At 38.4% G+C, this 16,570-nt stretch overlaps 1 protein-coding gene across 9 annotated transcripts in view; it reads left to right on the top strand.

The window, feature by feature from the left end:
• The window catches only part of CUNH3orf67 (chromosome unknown C3orf67 homolog), a 231,407-nt gene that overhangs the window by 130,532 nt on the left and 84,305 nt on the right, over window positions 1-16,570 (top strand). For 7 of the 9 annotated variants that reach the window (XM_031344473.1, XM_031344516.1, XM_031344524.1 and 4 more), the window contains 6 exons: window positions 679-777; window positions 2,010-2,146; window positions 2,778-2,940; window positions 4,205-4,321; window positions 5,415-5,534; window positions 9,537-9,868. In XM_031344473.1, the coding sequence (XP_031200333.1) occupies window positions 679-777; window positions 2,010-2,146; window positions 2,778-2,940; window positions 4,205-4,321; window positions 5,415-5,534; window positions 9,537-9,868 (968 nt within the window). The remainder of the gene's footprint in view (window positions 1-678; window positions 778-2,009; window positions 2,147-2,777; window positions 2,941-4,204; window positions 4,322-5,414; window positions 5,535-9,536; window positions 9,869-16,570) is intronic. The other 2 variants (XM_031344479.1, XM_031344530.1) reach the window with 2 other exon arrangements.

Here is a 16,570-nt window from a genome sequence, read left to right as displayed (position 1 = left end):
GAAACTAAATTTAAGGTAAAGAGACGATTAAGGTAAAGAGAAAAAAAACAAGGAAGTCGTCCTTGGGAGGGATTTGAAGAGAAAGGTAAACTTGTAACTGGACACTCCTCAGGGCAGAGAAAGGCTCTGCCCATGTGGTGTTGTCCTCCATAGGCCCGCACTGCATCCTGCAGAGCCTCTCAGTACTCTATCATCTAGTATGCATTCTATTTGATCTTCAAAAATACAAATGATATCTGTAATAGATTTCACAAATAGCCTAGAATTTGAGTACAGTTCTTTTTTCTACCTTCAACCTGAGAAACTATGTTCTGTTGATGCGAATGGAAAAAATACAGAATCAAGTTGAGGAAAGGGTGTGCAACACACACACTCACACACACACACTCTCACATGAGTGTATGTTTGATAGTAGGAAGTTCTGCATGTAACCCAACATGTAACGCAGCAGTCATGAGGCTGTTGAGATAGCCCTACTATCATTCAGAACCTAACTGCTCGGGGTAACTGTAACCTTTTACCTTAATCTTCACATCCTCCTCACTGATTTACACATAAAGCCCCAGATGGCTGTATTATTATCATTATTATAGTCATTATTATAGTTATAACTAGGAATATGTGAAGTTTTAATCCAGCTTCCCTGTGTACTCAGTATGATGCATTCATTTTCCTTAGCAAGAACATACGAGATTCCCACTCCATGTCATAAAGAAAGCCACCTCAGACTTTTCATCCACTGGAGCACTACAAGGAATGCTGGAGAGATATATAAAGGTGAATTTCTAGCAAATGAGGGGAATTTTATCCTCATGAGAAAGATGCAGAGACAGGTCTGAAGAAGTGATAATTCAGACATAAAGACAGAGAAGTAGTAAGCACCTTCTTACCACAGGGATGGCATGCCTTGAAGGAAGAACTGTAAAGCCATAGTGTGGAGAGAACTGGACACAAGGTGTAGGTTGGAAGCAAATATCACAGGGAGGTATTTACAGGTGGTAAAGGCTATGAGAGCAACTGGGAAGCCATGGAAGAGCTGAAGAGAAGGAAAGTGAAGGGGGTAATACACTTCCCTTTCCGCAAGACCTCTGGCTGCCTTCTGGAGAAAGTACAGAACACTGGAGCAGACCCGATCGTGCCATGGGTAATTTGTATACTCACCATTATTTGAGAATTTCAATACACAGATTTTTTTATTAGGATACTAAAAACATTTTCCCTAGGGAAATAATTTAGATAGAATTATTTTAATGGAACACTAAAATCTGTATTGTTTTCTTTTTAGGTAAGAAATTTAAATAAATTTGTTTACCACAACTAAACAAATATTGAATTGTATGTTTCTCAGACATTTTCCTAGAGATTCTCAGTCACAGAAATGGCAAATATGGTGTTTCCTCTTGAGGAGTCTAGAGAGATGTGATACAATACAAACAGTTCACAGAGCAGTGGGAATGAAGTGGAGGGTTCAAGAACAGAAAGTGTAGAATGCTCTAGGCAGGAGAAAGTGAGCGCCAGAGTGAAGAAGAAGGAAGAAGAACAGGCTAGCTCAGGAAGACCCTGGGGATTAGGCCAGGCTAGCTCAGGAAGACCCTGGGGATTAGGCCACTGGAAGGAGAGGCTGGGGTCTTATGGAAAGCCTTGAAATGCTAAAGGCATATTCTAATGTGTTGGGCAACTGGGTAACCCTGAAAGTTGTAGGGAGAAAGTAAACAAACCTGGGTTACTTCAAGGATGGCAGATGTTCCCTGTCACCTTTCCTACTGGGCATGCAGCTAAATTACTTCTTTGGGCCCTCTCTGCAAGTATGTGGGCCGCATGACAAAGTTTGAGAAATGGGATGTAAGGTGTGCCAGCTCCTTCCATGCTTCTAAAACCTCTCTCATAATCCTTTGTTTTCTTGCCTTATCAGAAACATCCTATAGGTTCTATATATCTGACACACTATTTGCATTTTGAATAGGTGTTGGCATCAAAACTTAACTTGTCTGTTGCTTCCCCACTAACAGACCAGTTCATCAGCAGTGGAACAGGCAGCATCCGGAACAGTAAAAGTCAAGATGTTTGCCACATCGCCTTTGGGTCCAGGGTTCTTGGGCCCCCTCCACTCTCTGGCAGACGGAATAACCTAAGGCTCTCCACTGAGGTAGGCAGGAGGTTTGGAAACCTTACCCATCCAAGGGCGGGGAGTGCTAACAGACTCGTGGGTTGTGGGAAGAAGGAAGGAAAGAAGCTGACTATGTGCCTGAAGTAGGCTTATAAATTTTCAACAGGAATTTTGGATCTTAAAAGACTTCAATTTTTTTTTCTGTCATGTCAACATAGTTAAAAATTTTTGTAGTCCTTTTATTAAACATGTTGTTATAGGCAAAACTTTATGAACATATTTTGCCATCTCTGACAAAAAGGTTGGATTAGATCAGGAACCACACAATGCACAGATTCTCAAGTGGTCTGCTTTTTATTTTTAACTTCCTTTGGTTCTTTGACATGTTGGGTGATCCTTACTCACCTCTACCTGTTGCAGGCAGGCATAGCTCACAGGGTATTTAAATTTGTGTCTAGGAGACCTGCCTCCCTGCTACTCTGTCCCATGTTGTCCATGTCCTTCCATTTGTAGGATTCTCTAAGTTCCCTTTCCATCACCTTTTAGAGGCAGTTCCTCTGGGTTTTTTTTCCTAGCTTATTTGTCCACGTTTTTGACTAGATAGATTTTACTGAAAGTAAATACAGTTCCTGTATCTTTAAACATACATATTACTTCCTTTTCCTTACAGACAGTAAGATCCATTGGGTACAAGAATAGCCAGTTGTGCCAGCAGCCTGCAGAAGAGAAGCGTGTTAACAGTGCGGACTTGTCAGCCTTGCTGACACCTCAGTCTGAACAGCAAGGGGAGAAAGGAAGTACTCGCCCTACGAAGCAGACCGCACCTCTTCCTGGTAAGCAGGAGTCACTAGAAATTAAGGGCCAGCAGAAAGCAGGGAGAGAGGTTCTTATTGAGATGAGTGGAGCAGGGTTCAGGGTGAGCTAAGTCCAGAAAATGGCCATTTAATAATAAAAAGCATAGTGACTGTTGAAATACATTTAGAAAGTTTATACATGCATCATCTTGTCTTCTCTGTCCTTTTGTTTATTGTGTGATTTTAAATAGCTACAATGTCCTGGATTTGATTTCTGACAGTGATGCCAAAGTAAAATAGCATCTCATTAGTGTTATCATTTAGAAACTCTATGTTTATTTTTCTGATTTCAATTTCTGTTTACAGGATACTGTTTATTTTGATCTCATTGATGTAAACAAAAACAAAAAATAGGCAGCTCTGTAGGAAGACTGGTCTTTCAGATTGAGAGCTCAAATCTAACACAGAAGTAAAGTGATTTGCGGCTTGAATCTATTAGAAAAATTGAGAACAGAACGCAAGACTTAAAGTTGTTTTATAATGTTCTGTCCTTTTCAGCCTGACTTTGGTGAATGAGGAGCAGGGAACATTTGAGTTAAGTTTGCTTGTGTTAGAAATTATGATGGCACTTGGTCTGAGGAAATGAGTATCATAGACATGCAGTCCAGTTCTCCAATAACTCTCTGAAGTCTGGTTCCAAGTTCATCATTCTTGAAACCTTAGTTTCTTCCTCTTTAAAACAAGTCAAGCATTATGCCAGGCCCTGGTTGTGGTGACAAATGGTAGGTTCCTCAAAGTCATGGTCAGGTGCCAATGACAAGAACCAAGAAAGGATAGACTTTGTAAATATTAGCTGCTATGATTATTATTTAAATACCAAATTATATTTCAGAATTCTTTTCCAGTATTTATCTTACCTTACCAGACTTGTTTGGAAAACTCCTTGCTCCATTAGACTTCCTTTTTACAGAGAAAGGAAATTTTCTATCAACTTCATTTTTTTATACTTTTTAATATAGCATGTTATATGAATAATATCAATCACACTTCATGTAGCCCTCTATAAATATTATAAATCTTATTCTTTGGATGAAATTTATCACTCATATAGAAATTCTACTGTTGAAATAGGAATGAACACCTATTTTCTGTAAAGGACTAAGTTGTATCTTTTATATAGCATGAAATTATTTCAAAATGATAGATAAATATTCTCATTATGGTGATAAATATATTTATTGTATTATTTCAATCAATATATTTCCTGTTCTGACTTTTGTTCTTTGATATGGAAATGTCCCAGCCAGTCTACCTATTCCACACTCACATCCCCCTCAAGAACCATCAGCAGATAAGGGTAGCAACAGAAGGAGACGGCGGCTAAAAAGCAGCAGCGGAGACAGCACAGAGGCGCGCTGTGGTACGGCACAATTTCAATCCTATCTCACATCTGTGTTCTATTCAGGGCAGTGGGATCTCTCTGCAGGTTGTAAATTTCAAAGCATTATCAGCCAATTCATTTAAAATATAAATGTCTGTTCTACGGGGATTATGGAAATCAAATGTTCTGCAGAAGTATTGCTCCAGAGTCTACCCTAACAGAGAAGAGCAAGACTCAATAGACAGCCACCCAGAAATGCCAGATCCTCCCTTCACTCCCAGGGCTGCAGACAGCTTAAACTGCTGCTGCTATTGTTCTTTAAAAGGACTCAAAGGTGAAAAAGGAAATTCCTGCCTCAAGTCTTTACCCAAATCGAGCTTTATTATCATTTTCCAGATTTCATGTATATCTTTTCTTTTAAAGCAGGCTATTTCAGAACTATTGTTACACTGTTGTATCTCCCTTTGGATTCTTTGCATGTGATACCATGCAGTTTCAAACATAAATACTTCCACACTTAAACATTAGAGAAATGTAAGTCACAGCTTAAGCTATCCCTTTAAAGATGGGATTGGAGGCATGTTCATCGCGATTTATGGACATCTGTGAGTCTGTCTTGAATACAACCCAGGGATGTCATGAATAGATCTGTTAGCACTATTTCCCCAAACTTTAAGATTCAATCTGCCAGGTTTTATGTTATTTTTATTAAGGACAGGTAGAAGAACTAATTTTGTGATAATACTCATATCTATCTTCTTACAGTGATAAAGGAAAGAGCTTGTTTTAAAAGAATTATAATGTAATTCTTCTATGAAACCCAAGCAAAAATATAAGACCCCTTTAAAATTATATGGGTTTTGAAATTCTTTTTATTATAAAACTATAAAAGTTAAATCTAAAATGTCCCTGTGCAAATATCAAAGTACTTTAAGGTAAAGCTCTACAAAAATACAACAGAGATTATTATAAAACATTCACCTATTTTTAAAAATGCTCATTAACTGCAGTGACACTCATGTGCTTTTAAATAACTGAATGAAAAAATATACACAATTAATAATACCATTCAAAAACAACGTTTTGTAAATATCAATAAAATAACAGAGTGGAAATATCTTTTTCAATAAAGGTAGTTCCTCAGGAAATAACAGGAGTGAAGAAGTCGCCATGGCCCTCAACAGTATCACAGAGCTGAGGACAGAGCCAGTGAGAGCCAGCACTCCAGAACCCCTGTCTCCTGAACAACCAGGTTGGCATCCTTAGTATTCACAAAATATAATTATGCCAAATATTACTGAAAATTTTGGAGAGTTCTACCACCATTGTCACCTGTGACCCAGGAAATTGGAGTTCCCTCTTGAGGTTCATCATTTTGTGAATAAAAGGATTTAAGAACACACTCAGTTGGGAACTTAGAAACAGTTTTATTAGAGTTTGAAAGAAAAGCTGCAAGACAGACAAGACATAAATCTCAGCAGCTTTTCTGTGGAAGAGAATTAAAAAGAGAAGGAAGAAAGCTGTAATGTTTGAGTTAAGCCACCATGAAGGTCACCCAAGGGGGAATGGGCAGTTTCACAGTGTTCGGGCATGGGCATTCTGGGAAGGAAAAGTGCATTATGTCATTAAATCCTTAACTATTCCCCCTGTCTTTATCATGTGGTTTAAGTTAGACTTATCTCCCAAGGGGTGTGTGCTCCAGCCTTCCTGAGACTTGATCCCTTAGCCAGACAAATGACCTGCCCATGTGGCTTAACTCTTGTATTATGGGTAGCTTGGAATATGCCCTAGTATGTCTCCACAGAGCCCTTGATTTAGACTACTATAGCCCAAATATTTCAAACGCAGTCATTTCAAAAGATGATGATACAATTATTTTTTGAAATTTATCATATTTTGTAAGTCTTCCTTTTACCCTCAATATTATGTCCAACTTGAATGAATGACAGAGTATTCTAATACCCCGCTGTCCCATTCAAAAATGAAACTTTAAAACATTAAGCCTTGCCCGACCTCCCTCAGGCCCATCCTCTCATGTCCTTGTCCCTATCCTCAGTGTAAATGGAGAGTGCGAGCCCATCGACATATCTTGCCTAGCAGGTGTTTGCTACTTTTACAAAGGCAAATTGTTTTTGAGCAAGGGAAAAAGGAAAATAAATGGAAATTGTTTGTAGTTTGTCAGTCTTATTTATGCAGTGTTGAAACCTTCATTAAAATGTTAGGCGCAATTAGTGTCTCTAGCATAAATCTGACTGTGTAGAAAAACTAATTAGATGTTTAGGTGATCATTCTTGCATTTATCTTGTTTGCTGCAATATTGTGATTACAGGGTAATTTACATATTTCTCTAAGAAAACACACCAAATTATTCATTACAATTGATATGGAAATACTTGAGGTAAAAATACAGATTCCAGAAAAGCTTGTGGTAGTAAGATATTTAGTATTATGTTGGTGTAAAGCAGTCCTCTTACTCTGACTTTTTGACAGTTAATAATGTTTGGCAAGTAGGTCATGCAAAATTGTCTAGTTGAAGAGTGAAGATCCCAGAATCCTTTCTGCTCCTTTGCGTCACACGTCTATGTACATAACATAGCACACTGGCTTTTATGACCACTTTCAGCCTTAGGCTCTGCCCATGGCATTTTTATAAAATATCAGGTATATATATATATATATATATATATATATATATATATATATATATGCCATGCATACAAATCAAATGTGTGACAACAAAATTTCAGAAGAAATTAATTTCAAATAATTACTTGATATATATATATATATTTATAATCATCAATGCTGATATTTTTATATTTATATTTATAACAATGCTGCAAGTGGTATTTCACATAGATAGATAGTATTTATAAGAACAAAGAGTTAAGCAAACCGAGGACAATACAGGCCGTATTTCCAGAAAACCTGCAGAAGGGGCCCCTAGCATAAGACTCAGACCCTGGCATGGGCCATGTGCTTACAGAACAGAACAAGGAAAGGGGAAGGAGATGAAAATGTTTCTTTCTCAGCCTACAGCAAGCCACTGCTACAACGAGCCCGGGTAGTAGGGTGTCTGCTGGGATGGAGAATGCCAGGTCACTAACACACATCTCTTATGGTCAGTTGCTTCTGGGATCAACAGGTCAGAGAAACAAGAATCATCAAAAACAACATGGAAATTAGTTACTTTTGTTCTGGGAGTTGTGGCTGTTTAATCAAAAGGAAGACACTTTACAAATGGCATGGTCACTATGGACAGCATGAAAGGCCTCTTTTATCAATTACTGGAAACTCTGCTCAACCCTAAGCCACATTTCATTCAGTGATTTTTATTGTTCTTATTGTTGAACTCGAGCCAGCAACTAAAACAGTAATTTTGAAATTATACATTCTGAGGCCAGACATGGTGGCACACATCCCTAATTCTAGTCTTCCAGAGACAGAAGTGGACCTGTGAGTTGTATTTCAGACTGGTATGCACAGTGAGTTCCAGGACAGCCAGGGCTACCCAGAGAAATACTGTCTCAAAAACAAAATCAAAGAAGGAAAGAGAGAAGAGAAGAGGAAGGAAGGAAGGAAGGAAGGAAGGAAGGAAGGAAGGAAGGAAGGAAGGAAGGAAGGAAGGAAGGAAAGAAGAGTGAGCAGAAAACTCTCTGTGTCCAGTAAAAAGACTACAACTCCCAGCAGTCTCCAGCCCCGGGTGTTTCAGATAGCATTTGTAGTGTGATGGTGTGTGTGGTGTACTTGGTATTCATTCAGCTGCAGTAAAATAGCTGAATGGGGGAAAGATGATGGGGACCCCCATCAGGAACACCTGGGATTCGTTGTACATTGTATTTTGAAATAGTTTGTGACTGTTGCATATTCAGAGCCCTTTTACTGTTAGGAAATATTTTGCAACCTAAAAGCTAATTTATACAATCTAGGGTTGAAGACACTGTTTCAGAGCACTCAGTAGGTTTACAAAGCCCCAAATAGTCAACCTGTCCATTTTACCTGTCCACACTGACTCAGACCACACGTGCCACTGGGCAGGTGGTGGGAGATAAAGCAGATCCAGCCTGCTCTGGTCATGGACCTGAAAAGATCTCTCTCTCTCTAGCATATTTTATCAACCCCTTTAGCACCCGGACATTTTGTGTACAGTGGTCCATGGTAAGTACCTGATGCATGCAGTTTTGAACTATTCTCCATTTGTGCCATAAGTGTTTTTGTAAGAGGTTTCTGGGCCTTCCTTTTATAGTGTAGACTTTATAGTAGGCAAATCTTAAGTGTCCCACAGTTACTTTCATTATGGCCATAACTAATAGATTAAAGGGTCAGGCATAAATCACTCCACCCCCCACTGCACGGCTGTGCAGAGCAGGTGAAAGCCCATCAGTGAAACAGTACATGGAGAAAGTGCATTCAAGGAAAGGGCTAAGGTGGGGAAACACTCGGTTTTCTCCTGCAGTCTTTGTAAAGGAAGGAAGCATTGCCTTTAATTGCATTTCCTATAAACACTGTCCTCTCACACTGCCTATATCATAGTTATAAAACCTACTTCAGTGTGATAGAAAAGATAAACTTTTTTTTTAACAGTTGATAATTTTTTCTTACCAGTCATATACAGAATTATAAAAAATAACAAATAAGAGCGAAAAATTATATCAAAGTACCTTCTAAAATTAAATATACAGTTGTATTTCAAATAGCAGCATGTCTGTGGATCTAGAGTTGTTTGCAGTATCTGCTCAGTGTAGTCTGAGAATTATTTCAATCAACAAGAGGCAGAGGAACAGACCGTCAGTCATCCTTCCATGTTCTCCTTGATGTGTAACTCACACAATGACCAGATGGTCTGTTTTAAAAAGCTTGCTATGTACTGTACTCTGTCTTCCTGTGGTAAAAAGGGAGGTATTAGTAACTCAAATCCTTTTAAATTTGGACAACTTCCCTCACTGGATGTCAAATTAATGAGGTTGTGCTATAAAGAACTTGCTGCAAGACAGGTGATAATTATTTCAGACTTACAAATTTCCTGGCCAGGGTTTCAACTCAAATGGAGAGGAAGTGTAAATGAGTTGCCTGTGGCTGTGGGCACTGTTCTGTGGGTAACTGTTTAGCAAGACACAAGATGGTGGAAAAACTGCCTCTCCTGGCTTCTGCCTTATTTGATAAACCTCTGTCTCAACAAGAAATGTTACCTAACCACCTGCTGAAAGAACACTTAATGGAACACCTCTATTGTTATCATCTTTCTTAATGTCAGATGAGTGGATATTTCCTGAGAGTGGTGGCCTGACCTCCGACCCAGCATGGAGAAGTCCGTCCTTGCTCCTAGATGGGGACTCCTACACTGCCTCGCACCTGTGGCTAGAAACTAGCAAGGACAGTGAACCTGACCAGGCAGAGGAAACCCAGATGGCTCCCAAGGACATTTTTACCTTTTCATCTAGACCGAGATCAGCGCCTCATGGGAAGAGTCATGATATGTCCCCCAAGGGGTGCCCATTTATTCTGGACCCACAAGAGGACAGCCAAGTGACCAAGGGAGACCCCGAGTTGGAAGGCAACTTTTATGGCAGTGACAGCAGCGAAGAGGTACACAACTTGATGAGTAAAATAGGCTTAAAGCGTTGTCCCATTCCTGCCAGTGAGCATTAAGCGTGTCAGGATGAAAGAGGGGGATCAATTGCTATTTATAAAAACACAGCAGATTGCTGTGTCAGTCAACAGTTCCATCCGGTTGTTATGGTAACTCAAAATTTGTGGGCTTTCTTATTATTAACAGCCAATTTCATGTTTAATTATGGAAGCCAGTTTTTCAGTTTTTATATTTTTTCATTTTAAACTTTGCCTCACAGAATCAGAAATAATTTATAGTTGAGTACATGATAGCAAGACCACTGCAAAGCTGACAACCCTGTCTCAGGGTCTGTGGGGAGGCTGTGCTGTGGTTGCTAAGCATTTGGAATTGACACATTGCTGGCTCCTTCCTCCCTGCCATCTTCTCACCTTAGACCTATTAGGACTCGTTATTTTCCATATGGTCTCAGAATTGCAAGAGTTGTGCCAATTAAAGTTTAGATAATGAATCATGAATTAGTACTGGGACTCTCCTTACGGAGGTGTTTGTCTGGAATTGCTTAGAATATAAATATGTTGTAAGGCAGTGAACTGATAAAAAGTTTGCTTATAAATTTGTTGACACCAGAATTTGGCTTAGCAACACTTGTTTAAAAACTAAATACTATGGCTTCATCTCTAGGCAAAGTGAATTTGGGAGGGGTGTGTTTCTTCAATGTATGTGCATGTGTGTGTATTTGTAGTCCCTGTATGTTTAGTGCACTTGTGTACATGTATGTGGAGGCCTCGGGTGTCATTTCCACTTTTTCTTCCTGAGGGATGATCTCACACTGGGGCTCACCAAGTAGGCTATTGCTGGCAGGCCTGTCTGCACCTTCCCGGGAGCTGCCTCACCCAGCTTTTTAACTGAGCTCTAGGGCACAAATCCAGTTCTTTCTGCTTGGCACACAAGTATTTTACCTATCTCTCCAGCATTATAAATATATTTATCTTTATTCTTAATGATGGTAATTTGTATGTGCTGGAGAAACATATTTTAAAAGCACGTAGCCAAGTTAAAGTTCAAGAAAAGATGTGCAAACACTTTGATATAGAAATAATTAGAAAAACTCGGATGTGTGCTTAGAAACTTGAAATAGCTATAGCATGTGAGAATTCCCTGCGGATTGTGCATTGTAGATTAGGTCCACACCTACCACATCAGAGCCAGCTGAAAATATGGGGGCATAGCTTACAGCTTTAGCAGTAATTATAGGGTTTATGCCTTTTAATGAAGTTTGTCAACAAAATATATGAGGATCCTTTCTATATAATGTCCTGGGTTCTGTGTGTGCTGAAGTAACACCTGATGTCAAATATAGTTCATTTCATGCCACTATGTTAACATTGGTATTAGACATACCTCTGTCTTTTGTCTCTGAAATCATTAAGCTGTAAAAATTAGAAAATAGACTTCCATCTTATGCACCTAATAAGGTCTCCGTCTCACATCATTACCTCTAAGGTATTACTTGGGCAAACTGGTCAGCCAATTCCAAGCACTCCTTACATACAAGGGAGAGGCGACATCTTTCCAAGGGGTACTCAGTACCGTCTTTCTTACCTACACCAAGAAGACTTACTGTAATACTGGAAATTTCCTGGCAGATGAGAAATAGCAATTCCCTGGGACGCAATGAGAGTGGTTTTCTTGGGAAGTGCTGTGGAGGGAGCTTGTCATGAGAACTTAGCTCCTCTGTTTGGATGACACATAAGCCTCAAGCAGTCAAGTTCTTTGAAGAAGTGAAGACTCAGCTCTGTGTGTTTGAATTTGATTGTTTTATGTGCTTTCTTTTTCTATTATCTTTTCTGCTTCTGATGCCATTCAGTGTTTATTATATAAAATATATTTATTAATAACTATGAAATGGAAGTAATTCATCATGTATTCCCCACTTCCCAAGCTCTGACTGCATAGCAATCTGCTCACCCTGTGCCAGCCCTGCCTGTGTGGCCAGTGGCATATGGCTTGAGTCTCTGGTGGGACTATCTCATTGCTAACACCTGCCTGGCTCACTAGAATTTCTTAGGAGTGAGTGCCATCAAGGAAGGAACAGAAGCCTATCCATATTATGGAGTCAGAGATATAAACAATACACAAACCAAGATATTAAAATGTTAATATCTTTAATAAAAAATTAAAAACTGGACTACATTCATTTACATAAGTGTAACTACAAAATTGATTTCCTTCTTTGGTTGTTTGCTCGGAGGGTATCATATTTTCGTGCAGGATAACTTCTCTTATTTATTTATGTATTTATTTATTTATTGTATAGGCCATAGGAAATTGAATTATGTTTTGCCGTGTCTATTTTATATACATCTCCAAATTTTAAGTAAGATTACTTTAGATAACATGCTATTGTGAGTTACATTGTTCAAGAATGTTATATCCTTAGAATAGCATATAGATAAAAAACATTAATATTTTATTATATGAACAGGTAGTAATTATATTACTTATATACTTGAAATGTATCCCCAATAATTGAAGTACTTTATTTGACAAATGAGTGATATTTAAAGATAAATTTGTTCAAATTCAGTAACATATAAACCAAGTAGAATCACACTGTTTTATTATTATAAAAGAAAAGTATACTTTTATAGTAAAGACTAATTAAAGTAAGGTTCCAGTAATATATTGTCTTCATCATTTAAGGTGCTGCTAGCTTAATTAATTAACTCACATCAGAGATCACACTGGGAGAGCCCCACTTAACAGTGTGAGTTTAGAATATCCTCTCGTACTCTCTGCTTGGTGTGTGTCTTATTCCCCAGGCTGTCGTGTGTACTGATGTGCTAGTGCTCAATTAATTTGAAGTTGTACCTTTTATTTGAAAAGCACATTACAGAAATATATTTCATGATGAGCTATAAAATTGAAACTACCATGTAAAATGAGGAAAGCTGTTAAAACAAAGGGCTTGTCACACTGTCACAGCATCTGAAAGGCCATTTGGCGTTTCATCATTATTCCCAACATGACTAGTAGATGCACCTGGCATACAAGTTGAACTAGCTTTAAATTAATGTTTCATTATTCCCCTAATTTAATTTTATCTAGACCTATAGTACTGTCCCTTTCCAATACCTCAACTATGGCTATAGAACACATACTGATGTCTATGGCTTCAAAGCCACCTCCTCAGCCTGTACAATTCAGATTGCAACATTTGGCCCCTGGAATATCCATTTGGGACACAAATAAATATAGGCTGGCTCTCTGTCACATTCAGATTAGGTGAGAAATCTTTGATATCTTCTTTTCATCCACTGCATGGAAGCCTACAAGGAACATATGTGTAAACATTTGTTGAACCTGGATTTGTTCTTTCCTGGTATTGGTACTTAGAGGGTTTTTGTTGTTGTTGTTGTTGTTGTTGTTGTTGTTGTTATTGTTTTGCATTCAGTAATTTAGTTATTTCCCTTCATACTGTCTCCTAATAGAATAGGTTTCTGGGTTATGCTATAAGTTACTCACCTCTATATTCCCTTGATTAGCTCATTCACACATCATAATGAAATGAATCTTTGATCCACATGTGACATTTTATGTTTCTGTGTAGTCTTTGAAAACTTTCAAATGTCAGTATATGCACTAGGAAAAATGGAAGGACATTTTAATATATTGCCTCACATTTTTTTTTCCTGTATTACGATGTAATGTACTCTCCAGAATAACCTGCCAGACAAATCTAATATTTATTCTGTGTGAATAATCCTTTTGGCCTGTTCATATCAGCATATCTTTATTATTACTGAGGCACTTCTGAAAAAGTCAAAGGTCTCTTCATCCCTTCCACTAGACTGTGAATTGTTGTATTGGAGGTAAAGAAAGCATAAGCCAGTTCTGTACTTAAAAGACAAATTTCTACCATTTTTGGTAGGAGCTATATACATCTTTGCAGATCAGTGTTTGGTTTTAAACGGGACTTTCTGTAAGAACTTTTTTAAGTGCTATGAGTTAAGAGACTATCAAATCTATCTTGTTGGAAAATGCGCTATGTTTTGGACCTTATTACTTGTCCAGTGGATATTTAATTCTACTTTCCTACCCCATTCAGTCACTACTTCCCAGCAAAATCATAATACTATAACAGAAATAACTGGCTCAGCCCAGTGTCAGACAGGATGAAGGTTAGGTGCTTGCTAAGGACCTCTCACTTTCGTTTACACACTAGTAAAAAGAAGTGTAAGTCACTAAGGCATCCACAGAGAACTATATTATTACTTTGAAAGTTTCCTATAGTAGCCAAGAAGTAGAAGTACTCTTTGGAAATAGTTGTTATGAAATCATCTAAGATACATTGGAATGGCCAATCTTGTTATCATTAAAGAAGAAATTAAGTTTTCTTTTTTGAGACTATATGGCTATGCTCTTTCTTCAACAACATAAACATTATCTCTACTAGCTCAGCTGCTAGCCAGCCCTGGTGTCTAGCTGAAAGGGGTTGTCAATTAGCATATTTAAAATAGTGGCCAAAATGAAAACTTCCACTGGCCAGACTACAGTTCAAGTTTGCCATTAAAGGTAAACTTGGAATTTTGCAGATGCATTTTGTTACAGAACTGTTAAGAATGTTATAGATGTCTTTTCTTTAGATAAATATGATCATCCTGTTTTACAAAGTTCTATCCTAACTCATTCAACATGAAAGTTGTGATTCAAAGAGCCTGGGTCCCATCTGCTCTATGTCAGTGGCCCTCAAGAGTCATTAAAATTATCTTTCTCAAAATTACAGCTCAGCAAGAGCCATCCATTCTGTGCATCCAGAAATTATTGTCCAAATGCCCATCTGCATGGCCTTCTAAGAAATGTAGCTTAACAAAGGAAGTGCAGGCTCCTCGGGGAAATCATCGTCTTTAGCATACATATGCTGTGCTACAGTTAATCAGGCACACTCTATTGATGTCCCTGGCACTAGGGCATGACTGAATATTTAACACACAAATGTTTCTGGGCCCAATAAACAAACAGTTCAAGAGATTTTTTTAATATAATATATATACAAAGTTAAGTCAAAAGTATTTTGTATTGGTTCTTCTGAGAAGCAGATGAACAGATGCCTGGAATGTGAAAATGGACGATGACCTCTTTGCTGCCTCTGACAAAGTTCATTCAACTGCTGTGTGGGTTTTCAGTAGTTCCTTGACCAAGCAAAGGGAGAATGGGGCTGTTCAGTTCATTCTTAGGAAGCTAATTTCTCATGCATGTAACAGATAGAGCTAAAACAGAAATTCTCAAAGAAGTTGAGCCCAGATGCATTCAATACATGAGATCAATGAACAACATCTATACCTTATAAATAGGAGGTGGAAGCATTACTGAAGAATAAGATGTTTTCTGTCCTCTCCTTAGAGAAGACTGTAGGACTTTTCTCTAAATGAGAAGCTGAGCTAGTGTCAGATATTAATTAGATTTAGTCTCATATATCATTTGTCCTACTCAATCATCTTCATTCCATTTCTGAATCTGGTATAAACTACACTTAGTGATGATCCTGGGGCAGCCAATGGGAACATATCTATGGGTTCCCTGTGCAGATTCTCCAGGTACTTGTCCTCCTCATGTATTTAAAAGAGCCCAGAAACACATTAGCATGGAAATATATGCCCTGGGGTATATATCTTTTTCCTGGCTGATCTCTAAACCAGAATACAACTTAAGAAATATGTGAGCTGAATGCCGAGTTCCATGCAAGTGTGCAGTGTCATGTTTGTCAACTCTGCTTATGCCAAGCAAAAAGAAAAATGATCCTGTGGAAACAACTGGAAGCAAGAAAAGGCTGCACCCTGGTACACTGTGGATGGAGAAAGACTTCTTACAAAGTGAACTCATGAAGGGCCTTATAAATGAAGCAGCACACATCTGGGTTTGTGTCAGCCTTCACGGGAGGGTATCTGTGCCCTCGAGGGGCCTTCATTACTGCCCCTTACTTGTGGGTAACATTGCTTTTGCTACTATCCTGTCTCTGCCATTATAGGTTTTAAATTTCATTTAACTGACAAAAGAATATAAAGCCTGTACAGAGTAATGGTGTGTTGTGTGATGCTTCAGCAAATACATATACCTTGTTCTTTAAATCAGGCTAAGCATATCTCCTCCACCTCACTTATTTTTGTCAAAGACTGCTTAAATCAATATCTCTGAGTTTGTGGGATACACACTATACCCTTGGTATTCATAATTATCCTGTGGTGCTGTGGCATCAGAACTGGACTCTTCTGACTAATTCAGTACCCTTACTCTGTGTGGCTTTCCTACCCATGTGTCTTCCTAAAGTGCTTAAAAAAAAAAAAAATGCTACACATGACATGTAGCAGAAGCCTAGTAAGTACTGAATTAATGGCAATTGATTGCAAAGGCTCCTAAATCCTACCTTTGACCTATATACATATATACAATGGCTTTGATTTCAGGGTATGGCTCAAGCTCAGGGCCTGGTGTACACTAGGCAAGCATTTACCCTACACCCCAGTCTGTGTGTGTGTGTGTGTGTGTGTGTGTGTGTGTGTGTGTACAAGCAGGATGGAAACAGAGGATGCTTTGATAAAAAAAAATTCCAATGCTACTTGTTAATATCAGTTAGAAATAAATGTTTTTGCTTTGTTTTGTATTGTGTTTGGAGAAGACAGAAAACTATATAGCAGCCAGACCAAAATTTTAGGATG

This window comes from Mastomys coucha, unplaced genomic scaffold (assembly GCF_008632895.1).
Source record: "Mastomys coucha isolate ucsf_1 unplaced genomic scaffold, UCSF_Mcou_1 pScaffold10, whole genome shotgun sequence".
Lineage (NCBI taxonomy): Eukaryota > Metazoa > Chordata > Mammalia > Rodentia > Muridae > Mastomys > Mastomys coucha.
Note: the sequence above shows the minus strand (reverse complement) of the source record. Positions and strands in the feature narration are given on the sequence as shown.